This window comes from Pezoporus occidentalis, unplaced genomic scaffold, assembly GCF_034315485.1.
Source record: "Pezoporus occidentalis ecotype Australia unplaced genomic scaffold, CSIRO_AGI_Poc_V1 ctg81, whole genome shotgun sequence".
Taxonomy (NCBI): Eukaryota; Metazoa; Chordata; class Aves; order Psittaciformes; family Psittacidae; genus Pezoporus; species Pezoporus occidentalis.
In genome coordinates this window covers 4,695,727-4,714,832 of record NW_026916170.1, presented here as the reverse complement: position 1 = coordinate 4,714,832, position 19,106 = coordinate 4,695,727, and the positions used below count along the sequence as shown (strand labels likewise).

The following is a 19,106-nucleotide window of genomic DNA, read 5'->3' as shown; positions in this document are numbered from 1 at the left end:
TTATCCTAGGTTAATACCAGAACTAAAAATAAGGTAAATCTTACTCATAGTCTAAGGTAATTAGGTAATTATCTTAAGAGATTTTATTATGATCAGAATGCAGCATTCAGCTGCAGTGTTAAAGAGCATAATAATCTTGTATGAGCTTAGACTTGTGGATCTCAAATATTCTGGGTAAATGATGGAGAAGAATCAAGGAAACAAGAATATAACATAAAACCTCTCTTGTTTTATGTTTCAGGAATCAACCCTTTGTTCTTGTATACTGAGAGCAATTTGCCACTGAGGCATGTCGATTAAAAATCACATTTCAATTGATTTCTTCAGTTAGCAAAATAAAAGCGTAAAAAAAAAAATAGGGCAAGAAAAGAAGATATAGTCACAAAGAAGATCTCATTGACACTTCCTGTCTACAATTGAAAAGTATTACATCTGTACAAAAATACAGTACTAGGCAAGTCTGTTTTCAAGCAACACATACTTCCAGGACCTCTCACTCTTGTGGAATCTTAATAAATTAATGATGAAATATATTATGCCAGAGTTGCAGTTGTTACTATGTGGAGCATGACATAGATAAACCCAACAGCTAAGACAATAAGACTGCAATCTAGCTTGTAAAAGGAAAGAAAAGATTCAGAAAAAGATTTAGAAACTGAAAGTGGAAACCTTCCATTTTACAAGCTTGCCAGCTTTTTCAAATCTATATAAATTCTGTTGTCAGTCCTTCAATAATGCCATCAGTAGAAAATGACTGAAAATGACTGAAACTTTATTTCCTCATATGTTTTTGAATTTGCACTGGCAAAGATGGTTTTGATTTTGTGGGTGTTTCTCTTTAAAAAAGCTCAGTTTACTGGGTCTGCTTTTCCTCAGAATTTTCCCATTAACAGTATGTCTCAATAACAGTAAAGGAAGGAAGACAAAATACAGAGAGATAAGGCCATGGATTTAGATCAGTGGCTATTCTGATATCACTCTTTTGGCTCAAGACTGTATATGTTGAACAGATACTCCCCCACCAAAACCAAATCAACCCAACACCCCAGTTTCACAAACTTAGCAGGGCTTAGTCTTGCACTTTTCACACCCAAATGTACACAAGGTACACATTTGATTCCCAATTTTGGCTATTTTTCAAATTCAATAATACCATGTATAATAACCTCTAAGTGTTCATTAACTGCTGAATGGATGCAGGTTGCTTTTATGAGTTGGATGTGCAGATTCCCTATTCAGTTTCATTAGCAGCAGATGTAGAAAGAATTTGACTTTTTAGTGCTTTATTTTTCTCCACTTTTACTCTTGGAGATATTGGTGGATTAATGTTTATGTCATTTGCATTTAGACACACAATTTATACTCTCAAATTAGGAGGCTAACTTACATTCATACTCAATGAAGTTGAGCTCCTCCATAGGGAACTGAGGAGAGTTATAACCTAAATGACCTGAATATCTCATTCAGAGTAAATGGAGAGACTTGGCCTGTGGCTGACTTTTTTCAGATGAACAGCCCATCACAGAGTTTATTTTTGTTGGCAGATACTTTCAGAACAAAACTGAGAAAACAAAAAGGCCCATTGCCCCAAGATCTACTACAGACCAAGGGCTTGTGATCTTCACAGAGTTTTTTTGAAGATGCTGTCATGAAGTTCCTTTACAGGATGTCATGTTTGCTACATAGCACCCCGATTTTTTTTGCAGAACATGAATCTAAGCAAGCTAAGGCTATGTTGAAATTAGACCTGCTCTGACCTCCAGAGGTCCCTTCTAACATAAATTATTTTCACAAGGAAACACCTGCAAGTTCCTTATATGTCAGTTCTTAAAAACAGAGGGATCAAAGAGACAAAAGAAGACTTTATATTCATATAAACCTGTGTTGTAAGTAATAATGTTTCTTGCCAGTTTTAATTGATTATTCTTCTTGTGGTACAATAATGATAGTAATGTAAACAACGGGATTTCCTGTCGATTCCATGAGAACTGTCAAAACTTGATACATTCACCAATATTCCTTTTCTTTTCTGTTCTTCCTCCTTCTTTCACTCCATGTGTGGTCTTTCCAAGCCACGTAGACTAAATAACAAGTCTAGCCATTGTACATTTGGTACAATTTCTGTAAGGAAACAGCAACCAATGAAGAACAGCATTGGTCTTATGGTGCTTTGGTGTTGTAGCGCTTTAGTTATTTTGATGTAAACATGACACAGTTATTCAAAACCAAGTTGCCCCTGACTGTCACCTCACCTAACTGAAAGTATTTGAGTGCAGACACCTACATCTGAGCTGGTCACCACGGGAATGAACTCTTAGCAGCAGATGGGAAGAAATCCCACTTTTGGGTTGCAATTACTCTGACCCATCTAAAAATCTCAAGTGCTAGGATACTGATATTCACAAAATGTCTCTATCATCTCACCTCTGAAGGGAGAATGATGCAGACCTATTAATACAGCTGTAGATGTCTACTTTTAGGTAGATATCTGATCATAAGCTATACCATCATGAAACCCTGAGGTGTAGAAACCTCATGATTCTTCATTGTTTTGTAAATTCAGACACTGCCACACCAACCAGGCAAGCTACCTCCAAAGTTAAAATTGTCATACAGTTAAAGCAACAAATTATTAGTTTGAATCTATCAAATAACTTTTTGGTGGTGTTAACTATAACAAAAGATTCCGTGACAAATGGAGGGCGTGCCCATTTAAGGCATTTCATGTCCATAAACCCAACTAATCTAAATTCAGATCATTTTTCCTCTTCAAGAAAGACTTAGATTGAGCTTGTGCCCAGCAACGAAGTGCTTGCTCTGTTTTATTATGTATGAACCTCGTCATTTCCCGAGCTGGGCAGCTCCAGAGAGGCGCCTTCAGCACCGGAGCGAGGGGAAACCCCGCGCCCAGGAGCCTCAGCTCCGAGCGGCGAGAGCCGCCCAGGGAGCCTCGAGCCCTCGCCGGGCCTTGCCCAGGAGCCGGCAGCTCCGCTGAGGCGGGCGGGGACTCGCAGGGGGGGGCGGAGCCCGGAGGGACGGCCCCGCCCTGAGCGGGGAAAGCCCGCCCCAGGGGGCGTGGTAACAGCGCGTGGGGCGGCCGCCGGGGCAGACAGCGCGAGTGGAGTGGGGAGTGCTTTCTTCAGGGCCAGGGCCTGGTCTGGGAGCTCTGCTCTTGGCTGCCTCGGTGGTGGCAGCGTCGGCACCAGGCAGAGCCGATGAGAGGGGAGGCTGCAGCGTGGAGCTCGGGGTGCTGAAAGAGCCTGCACTGGTCTCGTGAGGCGAGGGTGCACAATGGGCAGGGCTGCGCTCGGTCCGCAGTGGTGGAGGTCCTCGTGCACTGGCGGCTGAGCTGCGGGGCACTGTCAGTAGCTGAAAGGTGTCAGGGAAGCTGAGGGAGCTGGACTGCTTGCTCCGGGCCCAGGCTGGGCAGGGGCCTCAAGCGTCCCTCATAGCGCACACAGAAAAGGAGGAGGGCAGTGATCCCGGGAGCTGGGAGCTAGTAACAAAAAAAAGATACAGTCAAAAACAAGGGGCTTCCCTTAAAATCTGACATCCCCAACCCAGAACTGCTTCACAGTTCTGCAGGGGCTAACAAGGGAATGCACATGATGCCGTGTCTTGGGTGACATGGTTTAGTGCAAGGTGTCCCTGCACATGGCAGGGGGCTGGAACTTGATGATCTTAAGGTCCTTTCCAACCCTAACTATTCTACGAGTCTATGAAACTATCAAAAAAAAAAAAAAAAAAAAGCCCCAGGTCCACTTGTTCTATGGGTATAAATATAATCTTTAATCTGCAAAACACACATGGTCCAGGATAGAATGCAACCGCCTTCTAGCATACCCTGAAGCATTTCAGAGAGCATGTAGGCATGCCTCAGGTAGTTGGGTTGATACCTGATACCTCCTCCCTCCAGCATGGTAACTACTCTGGGGTGTCAATAGGACACAAACCAGGGTGAGCAGTAGGTGGGAATTGTCTTCTCTAGCTAAAAAAAGAAAACTTGGTGTTTCAGTCTTCCTTCATCTCTCCTTATTCCTCTGTCCATGTTTTAGCAAGGCAAGGGTGCAGATATCAGGAAGGATTTTATCACATGAAAACAGCCATGGGCTCTTTTCCTGCTGACTCAGGTGCTTGCCAAGAGTGTTGGCCTTGGCAGTGGGCAGTGCCATGCCAGCAGATTGCTCGTTTCCCACTGCAGACCCCAGCATCATTTGGTGTCTTTGATGCAAAGTGTTGGTGCAGCACACCTGGCCTCTGCAGTCTTGTGCTGCAGCATGCATAAGGTGTTCTCCCTACTGTAAGCTCGGACTTTTGTATATGTATATATATGTGCATTGCTAGTCATGCTATACCCGTCCTTTGGAAGCTTCTCAATGGAAGAGGAGGAAGTACTTCTCTCTTCAAGCTTGGAAAGCCCAGGTGACATTGTCTCCCTGCCCTAATCAACTAGGCTGAGAAAGAGGATCTGATCTGGGTAGACATTGTGTGGGGAGGTAGGGGAAGATGGTGTAGGAGTAACTGAGGAGCAGAGGTTCTTATTTCAAACATTACCTTATGAAGAGAATCATATTACAGCTCATGTTATCATACTTAGAGATACAGATTATTTAGGCTTACTAGCAGAACCATCAGAAAGATGCATTATAAAAACGTATATTATTATTTCCATAAACCTCACTTTTTTTCAAGCAGGCCCTCCAAAGTTACCTACTTCTTATTTAATCAATAAAAATGCTGTGACAATTTTAGAGGAAAGAAAACTTGTTATCTGTAATAATATTATGTGAGGTTTGGTTTCTTTTTGTGTTCTTGTCTGTCAGGTTGCCTACCATTAAATAAAAAAGGGGATATTTAAAGAAAGGACCAGGCAGAACTGGTAGGTGAGGAGACACAGGAGGCAGCTGAAATAAGCAGGTTCAAAGCAGTTAAGAGTGTCGGTTCCCTAAGAGTTAGAACTGTCACCAAGACTGGTTGTGAGGAAAGAAAAAATGCTTTGAGAGAGGGGACAAGCTGCCTAGGCTGTGCTGTGGACAGGAGCACCCAGCAAGGTCAGAGCATGCTGCCCTTCTGAAACAGAGAGCAATCATCACAGCAAGCTGAGAGCCTGCCTGTGCCATGCACAGAGATTTAGGCTTCAGCTGAAGTATTACTGTCATATGTTTGAGGAGGTTCTGCTGTGAACTGGGGTGGGGAACAGGCCCAAGTGTTTGTATTTCTGAGCAGTGTTTCTTCCCTTTTTCAGGATGCATCTCTAAAGTCAGACCCATTCCCAGCTAAGGTTTTTAGTGGTGCCCCAGATACTGCTGAGGGAGAGGGGCCTGCCTAGGGAACAAGGAGGTGAAGGAGGGCCCGAGGCTGCTCTGAAGGACATAGCACAAACAAACAGTGGGATGGGTGCTTTCCTTGTACATGTTTTGCACTTTGAGCGACTGTGTTTTGTTCTGGAGAAGGTCTGAACAGATGGAGGGGAGTCAGCCACTTTAGCATGGCTCCAGGCCCCAGCCCTGGCTGGACCTGCAAGCACCATCCCAGTTAATATACAAGGGGCTGTAACACAGGACCTGGGTGGAAACAGGGAAGCGGAGCTCCTAAAGCTAATAGCACAGCATGTGAGAGGAGACCTTAGTCCTCAGGGAGGAGCCAGCTCAGCCAGCAGCCAAGGAAGCAGGTGAAAGGCAGAATGAAGAGATTACTTGGAAATTAGTAGTAAATGCTTAATTTAACTGCTGTCATGCCCTAGTTTAGCTGTGTTTTCCTCCATTATTTCCACATCTTCTTTCTCTTTTCTTTCTTTACATTCGTCACTTACCACTTCCTCTGTTTTACTTGATTCTCTTCACCTGCCTTGTGCCTCTTCTTTAGCCTGTGCTGTCCTGCTCCCCCTTCTTGCTCCCACACAGCAGCTCCATGCACAAGGACTCCCTTTACCTTGTAACTCCTTCCAGCCTACAGCCTGCAAACCCTTTTGAGCTTGTTTCTCACATAGCTTCCCATTTTAGCTCATACATGTTCTTCAGAGTTTCTTCAGGCTAGTGAGCTTTTGGACAACACAACAGAGGGAGAGCTCCCATACCACAACCCAAGCCCCTGACGGCAGTCCCACCTGAACTTCCTCTCCCCAGTGATTAGGGCTGTTGTCCCCTCAGAAGCGGTAGGCTTGGCAGCTGTAAGCCTGAGATGAAAAGATAATCATTCTTAGATTTTCCCAACTCCTAAAATTAAAATATGAGCTCTGCTTGAGGTATTTTCTGAGACAAATGTGTCAGCAGATACTTTTCTTGTTTTCCATTAATACACCAAATACAGAAACTATAATTTTCTGTTAAAACTAAATTTACTCCAACAGAGATCTGAACAGCAGCAGCTTCAGGCACAGCCTAACTCCTCCTGGCAATCTGTGTACTAGGATAAGCTGAGCAAGTGTCTCACCCACATCTGACCCAACCACAGGTCGTGCTGGAGGCCTCCAGTGAACTGAAATTTGGAAGTGGTGATTCTGTTCTAAACCAGGGACTTCCAGTAGGTAGTGCATCTTCTCTTGTTGTGCAGCAGTCAGTGCCAAGCAGGGTGAATATCAGCTAAACATCCATGCTGGCAACAGTTTCTGTTCTGTCTTGTCATAGCAAAACAAGTGAACTATCATTTGGGACTAATTGTGCGTTTCTTTTTGGGGTACAATATCACAATTAACATTTATCCTCTACACTTTGATAGCTTCTCCAAATGAAGTTTAGGATATTTTTCTCATCATGCATCATAATAATATTTACAGGGAAGGGCAGAGCTAAACAGTTTCCTGGAGAAGCTTGTTGTAAGCCAGGGTATTGTTCATAGCTATTGCATTTTTCAGGCACTGCCAGAAGTAGGGCTGAGATCTAGGGTTAGTTGGCCATTCCAGGACAGAACTTCTGCACAGCCTCTTCCTCAGACGAACATACCTGGACTTCTGCAAAACCTTCTCAAGAAATATCAAGATAATGACATCTATTTTTTCATCTAGAAGCCGCTGGTGGGCCATGTAAAATGTTGTCTTGAAGTTGCCGCTTTTAATATACTTGTTGGTCAGTACAAATATGGTCTTTTTGCTCAGCTGAATGCTCTGGGAAAGGTTGTCAAAGACTGGCTGTCCTGGGAGCCAGTCCCTTCCTTCTAGGCATAAGTTGAACTGTCTGGCTCTTTGATCTTCCAGCCTTTCAACCAGTTCTTCCATCACCCATTCATTCACAGCTGGATCTTCATTGTCATAGGCAATAAAGGCATCATAGCAAGCATCTGGTGAAGGTAAATGGCGATAGCCCTTCCACTTGGCAGTGCAGTAATGATAACTATACCACACATCCCAGAAATAGAGATGGCTCATCACTGTGAACACCATAAAGCCTAGGACAGTTGAAGCTGACAGAGCATACAGGATCAAATATGAGGTGTCCAGCTCACAGGTATACAGATCCAAGAAAACGACGCTCTTTCCTTTATGTGCTCCTGGGCCAGCACAGGTCACATCTGTGGCCAGAAGAGGAATAGTCACATGAGTCTGATTGATCCACCAAACAAACCACACAGCATCACAGTTACACTTGAAAGGATTGCCATGCAACAGCAGCATCTTCAGGTTGTTAATGACATTTTCAGGGAAGCTAGATTTCTTAATTATTTGGATCTTGTTTGAGCTGAGGTCCAAGTATTTCAATTTAAAGGCACCTCTGAGAAAATGTTTGCTCAGCCGTTGAATGTGATTGTTTCGGAGAATCAGGTTTTGGACTGTTGAAGAGCAATTGGACAGTTCTTGGGGAACAGTAGCCAGAAGGTTATTACTGAGGTCCAGAGTTTCTAGTTTTTTCAGATGGTGCAGGTTTTCCCATTTGAAACTCTTCATCCGGTTGTTAGTTAAATTGAGGATTTTGAGTTCTGGAGGCATAGCTTCAAAAACACCATAAGGCAAAAAACTAAGAGAGTTGAAGGAAATATCCAGTTCTTCCAGGCCAGTCAGGTTCTTGAAGAATGACAAGTATCTAGCATTCCCATCCATCCATAAAACATCTAAACGATTTCCTCTGAATTCTAGAATTTGAAGAGACTGACTTTCCATTCCTGTGTTAGTAGAGGTAGAAATTTCATTCTCATTCATCATCAGCTTCTTCAGATGGGCCAAGTTTTTCATAAAACTAAGCATGTGAGTGACACCTTCTGCCAGAAAATAATGTTTGTTATTGCTTAAGTCTAGAATTTCTAGAAGTTTTAACTCCTTGAAAGCAGTTGAGTATAGCAAGTCAATCCTGTTGTTAGAAAAATCCAGGTATTTTAATCCAGACAAGTAGGAGAATTCACTTCCATTTAAAGTCTGACTTATTGCATTACCTGACAAGTTGAGGCATCGGAGGTAACTAAGGCCCTGGAAGTCTAAGGGGTTAATAAAAAATACGTTGTTTCTGCTTAAATCCAGAGTTTCTCCATATTTCAGGCAGTCTTTTTTGACTGAAGATTCGTAGGAAGCAGCCTCTTTGTCTTTGGACCTGCAACTTCGCCCGTACTCATCGTACTTGAAATAATGCATTTCCTCTAATACTTGCCTGTTGTATTGCTCTACTGAAATCCTAGGATTAGAGCAAAACCCATAAAAGTTGCTTTCACCTGAAGAAGGAGAAATTTTATTCACTGAGAGGTCTATGAGTTTAAGAGATGGGAATTTTTTGAACACACTCAGGTCAGCAACTTTAATAAAATTAGTCCCAAGATCCAAAACTGTTAGATTTCTAAGACTGAGCAATGGATCTAGATTTCCTTCTCTCAGTTCTTTGAAGACATAACCCCTGAGCCTCAGAGTTTCCAGGTTAGAGAGGGAAGAAAAATACTTAGACAAATTCAAGGTTGGAGAATACGTCTTCAGTTCAAAATTAAAGGACAGGTCAAGCTCTACAAGGCTGGGGATAAACTTCAGAAACTGAGCATCTCCAATCTCCTTTATGAGGAAATTTTGGGAGAGGTCAAGCTGTTTGAGATTCCTTAAGTTTTTAAACCAGCTACTGGGTATGCTCTGAATAGAGTTACTGTGAAGTCGCAAAGTTCTTAAATTTTTCAAGGAATAAAAGGCCTTTGAATGTATCTCAATTGTGCTCTTGGGGCAGGGAATACAAGGATATGGGGCATTATAGCAGCGTGGGCAGTTACCACTTAAATCAAGAATTTCTAGGTTGTGAAGGGTACTCAAGTCATGTTCTTGAATCACTTGAATCTTGTTATTGTAAATATATAATTCCTTTAATGTAGATGGCAAATTGGGAGGAATATGAGTTAAGTTGTTAGACTTCAGGGATAGTATTGTTAATTTTTTCAGCTCCAGAAAGGCTGTTTTTTCAATTTCAAATGAAACATTGCATGGATTACGGTAGTAACAGTTCTGTCCCAGATACAACACTTCTATGTTTCCTAGCTCTGACAAATTGGCTTTTTGGATAGAAGAGATATGGTTTGCTTCCAGGCTCAGCAGACTTAAAGTAGTAGGAAGACCCCAGGGTATTTCCCACAGCTGGTTTGCATCCAAATACAATGACTTCAATCTGGTCAGGGCAGCAAAACTGCCATTCTCGATCTTCGGGTGTTTGGTGCACACATGGTCTTTGGGCCCCATTCTGACAGGCACACAGTTGCACCTGAAGTCAATCTCCACAAGGTTTACAAGATGGGCAAAGGATGCCGGATTGATATGGGGGATGTGGTTAATACTTAAGGTAAGGTTGGTAGCATTTGCAGGGATTCCTCTGGGGACTTCCAGGAGACGCCGATTGGTGCAGTCCACTGTCACAGTACCTTCGAAGGTATTAACATCACAGGGTAAACTTTTGGGAAACCAAGTTCCTGACAGCAGCATCGGAAATGGGAAGAGCAAGACAAACGGCAGCACATTTGACATCTTTGCATGAGGTACCTTAAAATAAGGAAATAGGGAAGAATTAATTTAATGTGATGAGAGCATGTCATAGGACATTAGGTCAAGCAAGTGCTTGGTCAGACAAAATACACAGCTAGCCTGCGGTCCTGTCTCTCACACTGGCTAGAATTGGATGTATAGGGAGGATTATAAATTTGGGGGAGGCATATGTTAGTATTTCCTCAAATGCTTTCTTTACTTTCTTATTACTGAGTATCAAGAGTGTTAAGATAACTATCACTCTTTAAATAATGAATCGTAAAAAAAAATTACTGAAAAAAATGACAAGGCAGGTGATTAAAGGCTATGTCTCTGTGAACTTTCTTCTTTAAAGGTGTTAAACATCCATCAGTTTGCCACGGTATAATAGCATAAACAAGCAAAATTAGGTTTTTGAAGCATGTGAAAATCATGTAAAACCATACTAACAGGTGTGTGCCTATTTCAAATTTCACATTATCATAGGGATTCTTCCTCTAATATGTAGTAGAATGGATAGATGGTCAACTTAAGCCAGTCAGTGGCTACACTTCTATATGGTTTAATACCCCTTTGCATTTTCACGGGCCAATAAGGACAGAGCTCCAAGAGAGCACTGTAGCGATGCAAATGTAAAAATGAAAGATTTTCATGGACTTAAGATTGATTATGTCCCATAAAAGAGTAATAAGCAGTAAACAAATAGAGGCAAAGTTCTACAGGCATTTAAAGAGCCTTCCAAAATATGCCCTCTATCTGTGAAGTCTTTGTGGTCTTGCCTGTTTTATAGATTTCTGTCTTTAGGGGAAGAGCAATAAGCTTTTCACAACTTAATAGTTACTTCCTCAGTAACAGTCACTGTCAAAGAAACCCCATCCCTCTGGCCAGAGGCAGCCAGCCAGGCAAGCAGGCTTCCTGCCATGGCTTGTCTAGCACAGGCAAAGGGGCCATGACTATTTTTCTGTTGCACAGCCTTAACTGCCTGTGTCTGGTGCTGGTCAAGAGATTTAAAGACAAAAACCCCACAATAATGAACATCATGTTTTCTCCCTGGAAAACTCAGTGTAGAAGGCCTGGAAGATGCATGGTACACAGAGTGCTCTTAAACAACCAGGATTAGTTATGCTTGTAATAAGATTGACTAAATGTAAATACCCAGTTAAGCAGCTGAAAATCAGGTGATTAGGAAAAGCATTCAAGACATGTGTAAAAGTGTTTTTTTTTCTATTTAGCTGGGACACAAAAATATATAAAGACCCTCTGAAACAGCATGTGAAAACCCTGGTGAGTTTTGTCTAAGACATGCCTTGCAAGTGACGCAGAGATTGAGGCTTCTGTTGCGTGCATTAGCTGAGGTTACTGTGCTAAATCTACCTATGTATCTGTGTATCTGGAGGTGTACTCTGGGGACTAGCAGGGCAGTAGATGGTAGAGAACCCAGATCAAGTCTCACACAGCACCCCAATTCTGCTATCTGGATTTAACAGCCAAGGGGAGTCACCCTGGGGATTTGTTCAGTCAGCTTTTGAATTGCAGAAGGAAAAAAGTAAAAATCCACTGCAGACCTCAAATTCAGTGTAACCTACTACTGTGTTACACCACAGCCTTTCTTCTACCACAGTTTCCCATTGCCAGGAAGTGCTATGGTGGTTTCTTCTTTTCAGCTGATTTTCATGAAAAAAAAAAGCAGTGTAGGTAAATGTCCCAGCTGGCAGCCATGACTATCATTCCAAGGAAAGCTGACCTGGAATAACCTGGCCATGACTGTAAATTCATATGTAATTGTTTTCAGCCCTCGTGGACTCATTTGTTAAGAATGAAAATAACTCACCCAGACAGAGGTTACTGGGTAAGACAGTTCACCAGTGTCTTCAGTATGGTCTAATCAATCAAGTTTAGAGGATGATGAACTTCTCTGATTTCCTAGTATTGACAAGCACTTGGATGAATATGGTGAATAAGGATAATCAGAGTAAGTGGTGAGCCAATTTGGAGAAGGTAAAGCACATTCATTCCCTCCTGCCACCCTAGCTTTTTTTCTTGGAACTCTTTTTTTTTTACCCGTATTATATGGGCAGGCATATGGGAGGGAGAAGGAAGGCCTCTACCATTGATATCAGTTAGAATGGAAAACTCATGGTCTGTCTTTGAACACTGCTGAAGAAAAATCTGAGTATGTTCTTGTAAATATTTTGCCTTTCTTCTTTTTCAAAGGACACACTATATAATGCATGTAAAAGACTTTATTAGATTGATGAAAACCAAAGAGTTCTTATCCTAACTGAATGGCCCTTGGTACCCCAGCTCTCACTTACTTCCATTTCTTGCTTTACCAGATCAATGTACTCCAGGAGCCAAGGTCATTGGCCAAGGCAGGTGCCCATGGTGCACAGCAGAGAGGTGGCAAAGAAACCATGGAGATCTGCACTGCAGGGTATGTTGCTCTATCTCATGGATGCCATTTATTTTTATCCACCCATGCATGCCACAGCAGACCATGAAGTGCTGACCCTCACCAGCCACGAACACAGTACATGCAGCCATGAAAGAAGATACTGACAACTGCCACAGTTCAAACTCCAGCAGCCTATCTTCCTTTAAAAGAAGGAAGGAAAACATCTGCTGCTAACTGGGGGTCAAACTACAGATTTGCTGCTCTTGAGGAAAAGTTAATTAGCATCAACCTTTAAAGATTCTCTAAACCAAATTAAGACCCTCTGGCCAAGCACTAGAGTAGGAGCTGGACAACGTGAGATTGACACAAACTTTTTACATACTCATACTGGCCACTGCACTCAGGCATCTAATTTTAGGCACTTACCCAAGTTCCTCAATTCATTGACATCAAACTGGGCTGTACTGACATTCAAGAGAGAGCAGAAGAGATGCAAGGGAGGCCCTGCAGGCACTGCTCAGCTCTGAAGATGGAAGTCTACCCGACTGCACACCGAACAGAGACTAACACTGCAGGTTTAAGTGCCTAAAATTAACTGCAATGAATCTGGGCCTTAAATGTCTACATGAATATATTTGTGTGTTTCTTAAGAAGTCAAAAAAATGCCTTTTGAGATGTTCAGAATGCTCACATTTTCAGCTCTTACATATTGCAGTATTTTTAAGAACCTAAGTGTTGTTGCAGAGCCAGCCTATCTCCTACCATCTTTGTGCTTCATTTCTTTGTATAACTTTGTTTCCTGATACCTTTTTAATGCATTAGCTGTCTTAACTGTAAACTGCTAAATTCTGGTGCTGTGTCTATCTATCTGCATGTGTAACACTGTCTGTTACAGTACAAGAACAAATAAAAAAAGATTGTTTTAATTAGAAGAAACAAGAAACACTGACTTGTGCAATGTCTTTGCTAGTTTGAAAGCTCAGCTAGAGTATACACATGAACATTTGGCTTTGCAAGATGTAAACCAAGTACTAATTTGTTGATATTAACCAGCATATGCATGAACCCATACTGATTTAGGGTATTCAAATACAATACAGTTCAATGTTTCTGAAGTATTCTTTTTTTTTCTGTAGGTGTTCCATATGTACTTTAAATGGTGACAGAGGAAAAAGCTAGAGAAAAAAGAGCACCTCAGAAGATACAGCAGTTAGAAAAGACATTATTATACTCATTGTGTAGCACAGCAGTACAATTAAATAGTAGCCATTTAGGCTCAAATAAATGCTTTCCTTTCCTCGCATTATGTATTGCAGCTTCTAGCTACAATAGTAAATTGGAATATTTAGAAAGCAGAAAAGCAGAATATGGTCTTGTTGGCTTTCCACAACAGTTCCAGTCAAAAAGGTTTAAAAGCAAATTTAAAATGAAAGTTTAACCTACCATTTTCTGTGTGCTTCAGATCTGGCAGATTTGTCACTGGAGGAGACTGTAAATCGAAGCAGGAAAAAAACAGCATAAAAGAGGTCCCCACTGGTTCAGCTCAGGTGCAGAGAAGAGTGTAACGTGACATAACTCACTCAAGACAACAGCTCTAATCGCTATCACTACTCTCCAGCTGGACTGCAACTTGAAAAAACAATTAAATGTGAAACAACTGCTGCAACCTACTTCCTCAAACATTTGTAGTTCAAATTAAAACAACAGTACTTCATTTACTCCTCCACGCCCCATAAAAATAACTGAGTACTTTTTTTTGTCATTTTCCTACAACTTCTCACATGACTCATGCATCCATGTGCGTTTTGGTCTCATGTTGCAATTTGCTCTCTTCTTTGCTACACTTGAACACGGTTTAAATTTCAAACTGTGTATTTTACCTACCTACAGTGTTATACCATAAAGAACTATAATAAAATCTGCTCCAGAAAGATGAACATCCAAGCCACAGGAAGCCCCAAAGGAAGACAATTGCAAAATATTTGGGGACACAGCATGAGATCAGTCAGCTAGGACACTAGTATGCTACGTAAGGGTAACATTCACTTCAGACAACTAAGATTTGCAGAAGCTCAAGTTCCTTCTTTCCTGCCCCCAATTTTTTTAATGTAAACTGCACAGAGAGACAGAAATTATTAATTTCTACTAACAGTGTTTCAAATTTGAAAATTTGGTAATTTTCATAAATATAATGTGGTGTTTCTTTCTTTTGTAACTTCAAGAACTGGGACAGATCTCTTAAGCTGAATACTCTGCGGAATAAATGTCTATTAAGTGAAAGGGACTCTGGGGGAAGGGAACCAAAATAAACCAGGAAAAAAAGGGTAGTGGTAAGGGCATAGGAAACAGTGTACAAAAGAAATTAAAACTTTGTGGGAGAGCATAGAAGGGACCAAGTTAATAATGACACTGCTAGGCTTCAGATGGTGACAGTCCAGCTTTTCATGGAACACAGTGTCTGAGAGCTTCTTTCTTAGAAGTTCTTATGCTTAGCAGGACAGAGTAGTTGAATGGTTATGATATTTATTAGATGGGGTGGTTGGAGATTTTTATATCTTCTTTCCCTATGTATTTTTCTTTATATTTTAAGTAGCAGCTCATAATTTCTCTGACTGTGATGGAGCCAAGGAAGACTGGATCGTTTTGGAAGACTGGAACCTGAAAAATGAACACAGAAAAAATTTGCAATCATACTTTAAAATTCCCTGGTTTTAGTGGCAGAGTCTTACAGACATAAAGAAAACCAAGAAAGTGTACAGCATTATTACCATTTTAATTAAGGCCTAGGAAAGGGCTCATTAATTAATGATAGGCTCAGGACTATATTGCTCACCTTTGTGCCTGATTACTAGAAGTACCCAAATAAAGTACAATTCCTCTGCTATTTATTGGTAACTGGAATTTACTTTTCACACAAGAGGCACTGAGGTTTTCATTGTGGGTTATCATAACTAAAGCAGACATCTCACTAAAATCCTTGCTGCCTTCTGCAAGGCCATTCAATGCATTTCTGGTAGGAGGAAAACCTTAATTGCAAACACCCTATGCTAGCTATTCTACTGTGAATGTCTCCTAGATTGTGTACCACCAGAAGAGAAATATAGCTTTCATTCAGTTATTCACCTTATTAAAAAGCAAATTTGCTTAATTCATTGTGAATAAGAGAATAACTTGGCCCACACTGGATTGTGAAAGTTGATTTCTTCAAGCACCTAACCACGTCTGTGATACATTATGCTTGAACATGAGATCCTTAATGCCTACTTAGATTGTAAGTAGGTTTTCTAAAGCACAGTGGCCCATCACCCAACCCTGTAATTCTTGACAGGTGCTCGGTGCCTTTGGAGATCTTCCTTGGAGTCTATACCTACAAACTTTGGAAATTCTAATAGTTGTACTGACACTTTACCTTTTCTTTTGGGCTAAGGCTGGTTTGGTTTCTTTTAATTCATATTAGGAAGGCTTGCTGTCACACAGCCAAGAGCATACGAGTTTCAATTCCATGCAGAGTGAAACTGCAACTTTAGCTGAGCACTACTAGAAACATAGAGGGCTTTTTGCCTTTTTTTTTTGCCTTTTTCTTAAACCTAAGAAATGTGGGAAGCAAAATACAGCAATATTTCCCTTCAGAAGGCTGGGGTAAATTCAGAGGAGCTCAGCAGTCCAGAACTTCACAACTATAATTTGATTTTTAGAGGTACAGAGGGTCACTGATTTACTAATAAAAGTTCTGGTTTCCTTCAGATGTCGTGCAAAATCTCTTTTACCTCTTGTGAAACACAAAGTAACTGAAAGCAGAAAAGTACTTCCTACCACATCATGTGCTAGGGGAGGACCCACTGGTAACAATGCATGTATTTTGCCACCTGTGAGCAAAGAATATCATCTAAACTAGAGCAAGAGTCTCTATTTTATCTACTCTCCTTAATCTGTCATCTACAGGTTAGGGTTTCAGTTAGATGGAAATTGGGCTGGTAAACACCATATTTTTTTGTGTGGTTTTTTTTTTTTCCTCTTCCAAATGAAAACTTACAGAAAATTTATTTATCAAAATCAGGATTCTGTTATGTTCATGTTATGTTCTGTTATGTTCAGCTGGGTAGTTTACCTAAAGTCTTGCAGCAATGTCTGTTCTCTAATACGCTAACCCTCATAACAATGATTATGATAGCACTCCAGATATTCATGGTTAATATGACATTTAGTGTAACACTGCACAATTTACGCAGGAAATTATCAGACGCGAGTTGCTCAGTTTTTGAAATACCTAATTTGACTCTGCAAACTGATGTAGACAGATGTACAAACAGAACCACAAAGAGAAATGGACAGCAAAATTGAGGAAATGATAAAATCACTTGCAGAAGCCTTAAGGGGTGTAAAAATGCAGGATCCCTGCTGACAGCAGTTGCAGAAATGTGTTTGCAGGCACTAAAAACAACTAAAACAATAAGCAGAATACAGCACTAGGGATAATTGGCCTACAAGGGCAGAGAAAGCTCTCAGAGCTCTGATGAGGGAGGAGACCCTCAAAGATCTGCGCCAAGTTTAGCCAACCACCCACTGCACTGACATACGGCTGAAGGACCCACTAGCATCACAGAAAGACTTTCCTATTTCTGAAAGCTGAGGCTACCCCAGTGCCAAGACTGACCATTTGGTGTTTACAACAGGTTAAAACTATTTGCTGAAAGCAAAGGCATCTGGCATTCAAAGAACAGAATAATGTTTCAATTGGAAGGAACTCTTTCCAAGTCTCACCAATATCAAATGAAATTGTATCTCCAGCAGCTGACCAACTTATTTTGACTGTGATGGAGTTATTTTTTTTCCTAGTACGTGGTGCAATGCTGTATTCCAGCTTTAGTCTGAGAACAATGCTGATAACACACTGATGTTTGAGTTGTTACTAAGTAATGCTTATCCCAATCAAAGACATTTCAGTCTCTCATGCAGTGAGGAGGGGCAGAAGAAGCCGGGAGGGAGCAGAGACAGGATACGTGACCCAAAATATCCAAAGGGGTATTCCCTACCACAGCACATCATGCCCCATATATAAACTGGGGGGAATTGGCTAGGAGATACTCATCACAGCTTGGGAATGGGCTGGGTATCGGTCAGCAGATGGTGAGCAATTGTATTGTGCATTACTTGTTTTTCTGGGGTTGTCTGTTTTTCATCTTAGTATTTCTACTACTATTATTATATTTTAATTTATTTCAATAATTAAACTGTTCTTAACCCAATGGTTATATTTTCTGATTCTTCTTCCCATCCTACTTGGGGGTGGAGAGGTATTAGCAAGTAGCTGTGTGGTACTTATTTGATAGCTAGGCTTAAACCACAACACCAACACTTCTATTCATCCCATTTTTTTCTCATACTGTGTGCACTGTTGTGCAAGCATTTCAGATACGCTTCTGAGCTTTCTGCACTCCCAGGAGCGGTATAAATAGTCCCACTGGGATTGCCACCCTGTGGTGATACCATGCCAACTCTCGGCTTACCTACTGCAGTCCTGATGGCATCTGCTTCCCCCATAAGTCCTAGTTCTTGATCAGACCTGCCAGTTTATTCCCAAAACCCCGTTTTCCCCATCAGTACAGGTGGATCCTGTCAGGCCCCAACATACCTTGTCTCTCAAAGGCTCATCCATGTCAAACCCCCAAAGTTTTGGTGGAGACACCAGTCCTGAAGCCAAGTATCCTAGGCTTACCTGTTTCTTCTGAAGCCTCTCTCCATTACTGAGAAGATTGAGGAAAACAGTACATGTGCTCCTGAATTTTTTAGCATTCTTCCCAGGGCTCTGAAGTCTCTTTTGATGGATTTCGGAGTTTTTATTTCAACATCATTTGTATCTATGCGAAAGAGCAGAAATGTATAGTAGTCTAAAGGTTGAAATGTGTTCTTCAAACTTGTGGTGGCATTCCTAATTTGGGTCCCTGAAAAGAGGGTCTGGCCCTCTTTTTCAAAAAGGGGTACTTCTGTTCCACAGAGGAAGGAATTCCCAACAACCAGAACTTGCTGGTTTTCCTTCTCATTGCTGGTTTTCCTTCTCATTGCTGGTTTTGTTACAAGTGGCTGATCTCTCACCTTGGCAGGACTGCTTGTGTGGGTTCTTCCTGCTGGTTTAGATTAAACATGAGGAAGTTCTTTACTGTGACTGAGCAAGACAGTGAAACAGGCTGCCCAGAGAAGTTGTGGCTGTCCCAGCCCTGGCAGTGTTCAAAGCCAGGTTGGATGGGGCTTTGAGCAGTCTGGTTGAGTGGAAGGTGCCCAGGGCAGAGACAGAGAGCCATCTGAATTTACCTCTAAGTGCACAAAATGCAGTGGACACAGTAACCTTAGTTCTGTATATTCCTTCTGCTCTTTTCCCCACCTCAGCCTGTTAAATAGCTGAGTGGCTTGCTTACATCAATTTGCAAAGTAAGAGCTCTTCAGAAAGTGTTAAATCAAACTTCCACTGAAATGTCAACATTGTGTCCCTTCTGTCATAACATGATGTGTACCAGTCTGGTGTGATTAACAGTTCATCCTTATGTCCAAGACAGCTGGAGTATGATTTATGAGGAACGCTTGCACAAGAATCAATGCCTGCATCTTTCCCTATTTCACTTGTGCAGGGCATGTTCTCAAATAAAAAAAAAAAAAAAAAATCAGAATGATAAAACCCCAAGCAAACTCTTGTCACAAGTAATTTGCAAGATTTATTTATACAACTTGTGTTTAAGCAAACAATTCAGAGGGTTTTTTTTTGGTAATAAAGCTGTAATCTATAAAGCAACTGAATTGATACCATGC

General features: G+C 41.4%; 1 protein-coding gene and 1 long non-coding RNA gene across 4 annotated transcripts; one reads left to right on the top strand and one right to left on the bottom strand.

The window, feature by feature from the left end:
* Window positions 1-6,313: 6,313 nt before the first annotated feature.
* LOC134155957 (toll-like receptor 7) lies at window positions 6,314-14,287 on the bottom strand. 3 transcript variants are annotated; one of them, XM_062603622.1, is made up of 4 exons: window positions 14,190-14,205; window positions 13,749-13,794; window positions 10,480-10,526; window positions 6,314-9,928 (listed from the first exon to the last, which is right to left on the bottom strand). In XM_062603622.1, exon 4 carries the CDS (start codon window positions 9,911-9,913, stop codon window positions 6,788-6,790), a length of 3,126 nt encoding a protein of 1,041 aa, XP_062459606.1. In that variant the 5' UTR covers window positions 9,914-9,928; window positions 10,480-10,526; window positions 13,749-13,794; window positions 14,190-14,205; the 3' UTR covers window positions 6,314-6,787. The 3 variants fall into 3 exon arrangements, with proteins under 3 accessions (XP_062459606.1, XP_062459604.1, XP_062459605.1); XM_062603620.1 differs by lacking the exon at window positions 10,480-10,526 and having other exon boundaries at window positions 14,190-14,287; XM_062603621.1 differs by lacking the exon at window positions 14,190-14,205 and having other exon boundaries at window positions 13,749-13,866.
* Window positions 12,345-14,673, top strand: LOC134155958 (uncharacterized). Its single transcript, XR_009961779.1, has 2 exons — window positions 12,345-12,880; window positions 13,768-14,673. It is a non-coding gene; the product is annotated as an uncharacterized LOC134155958 (long non-coding RNA).
* The last annotated feature ends 4,433 nt before the right edge of the window (window positions 14,674-19,106 follow it).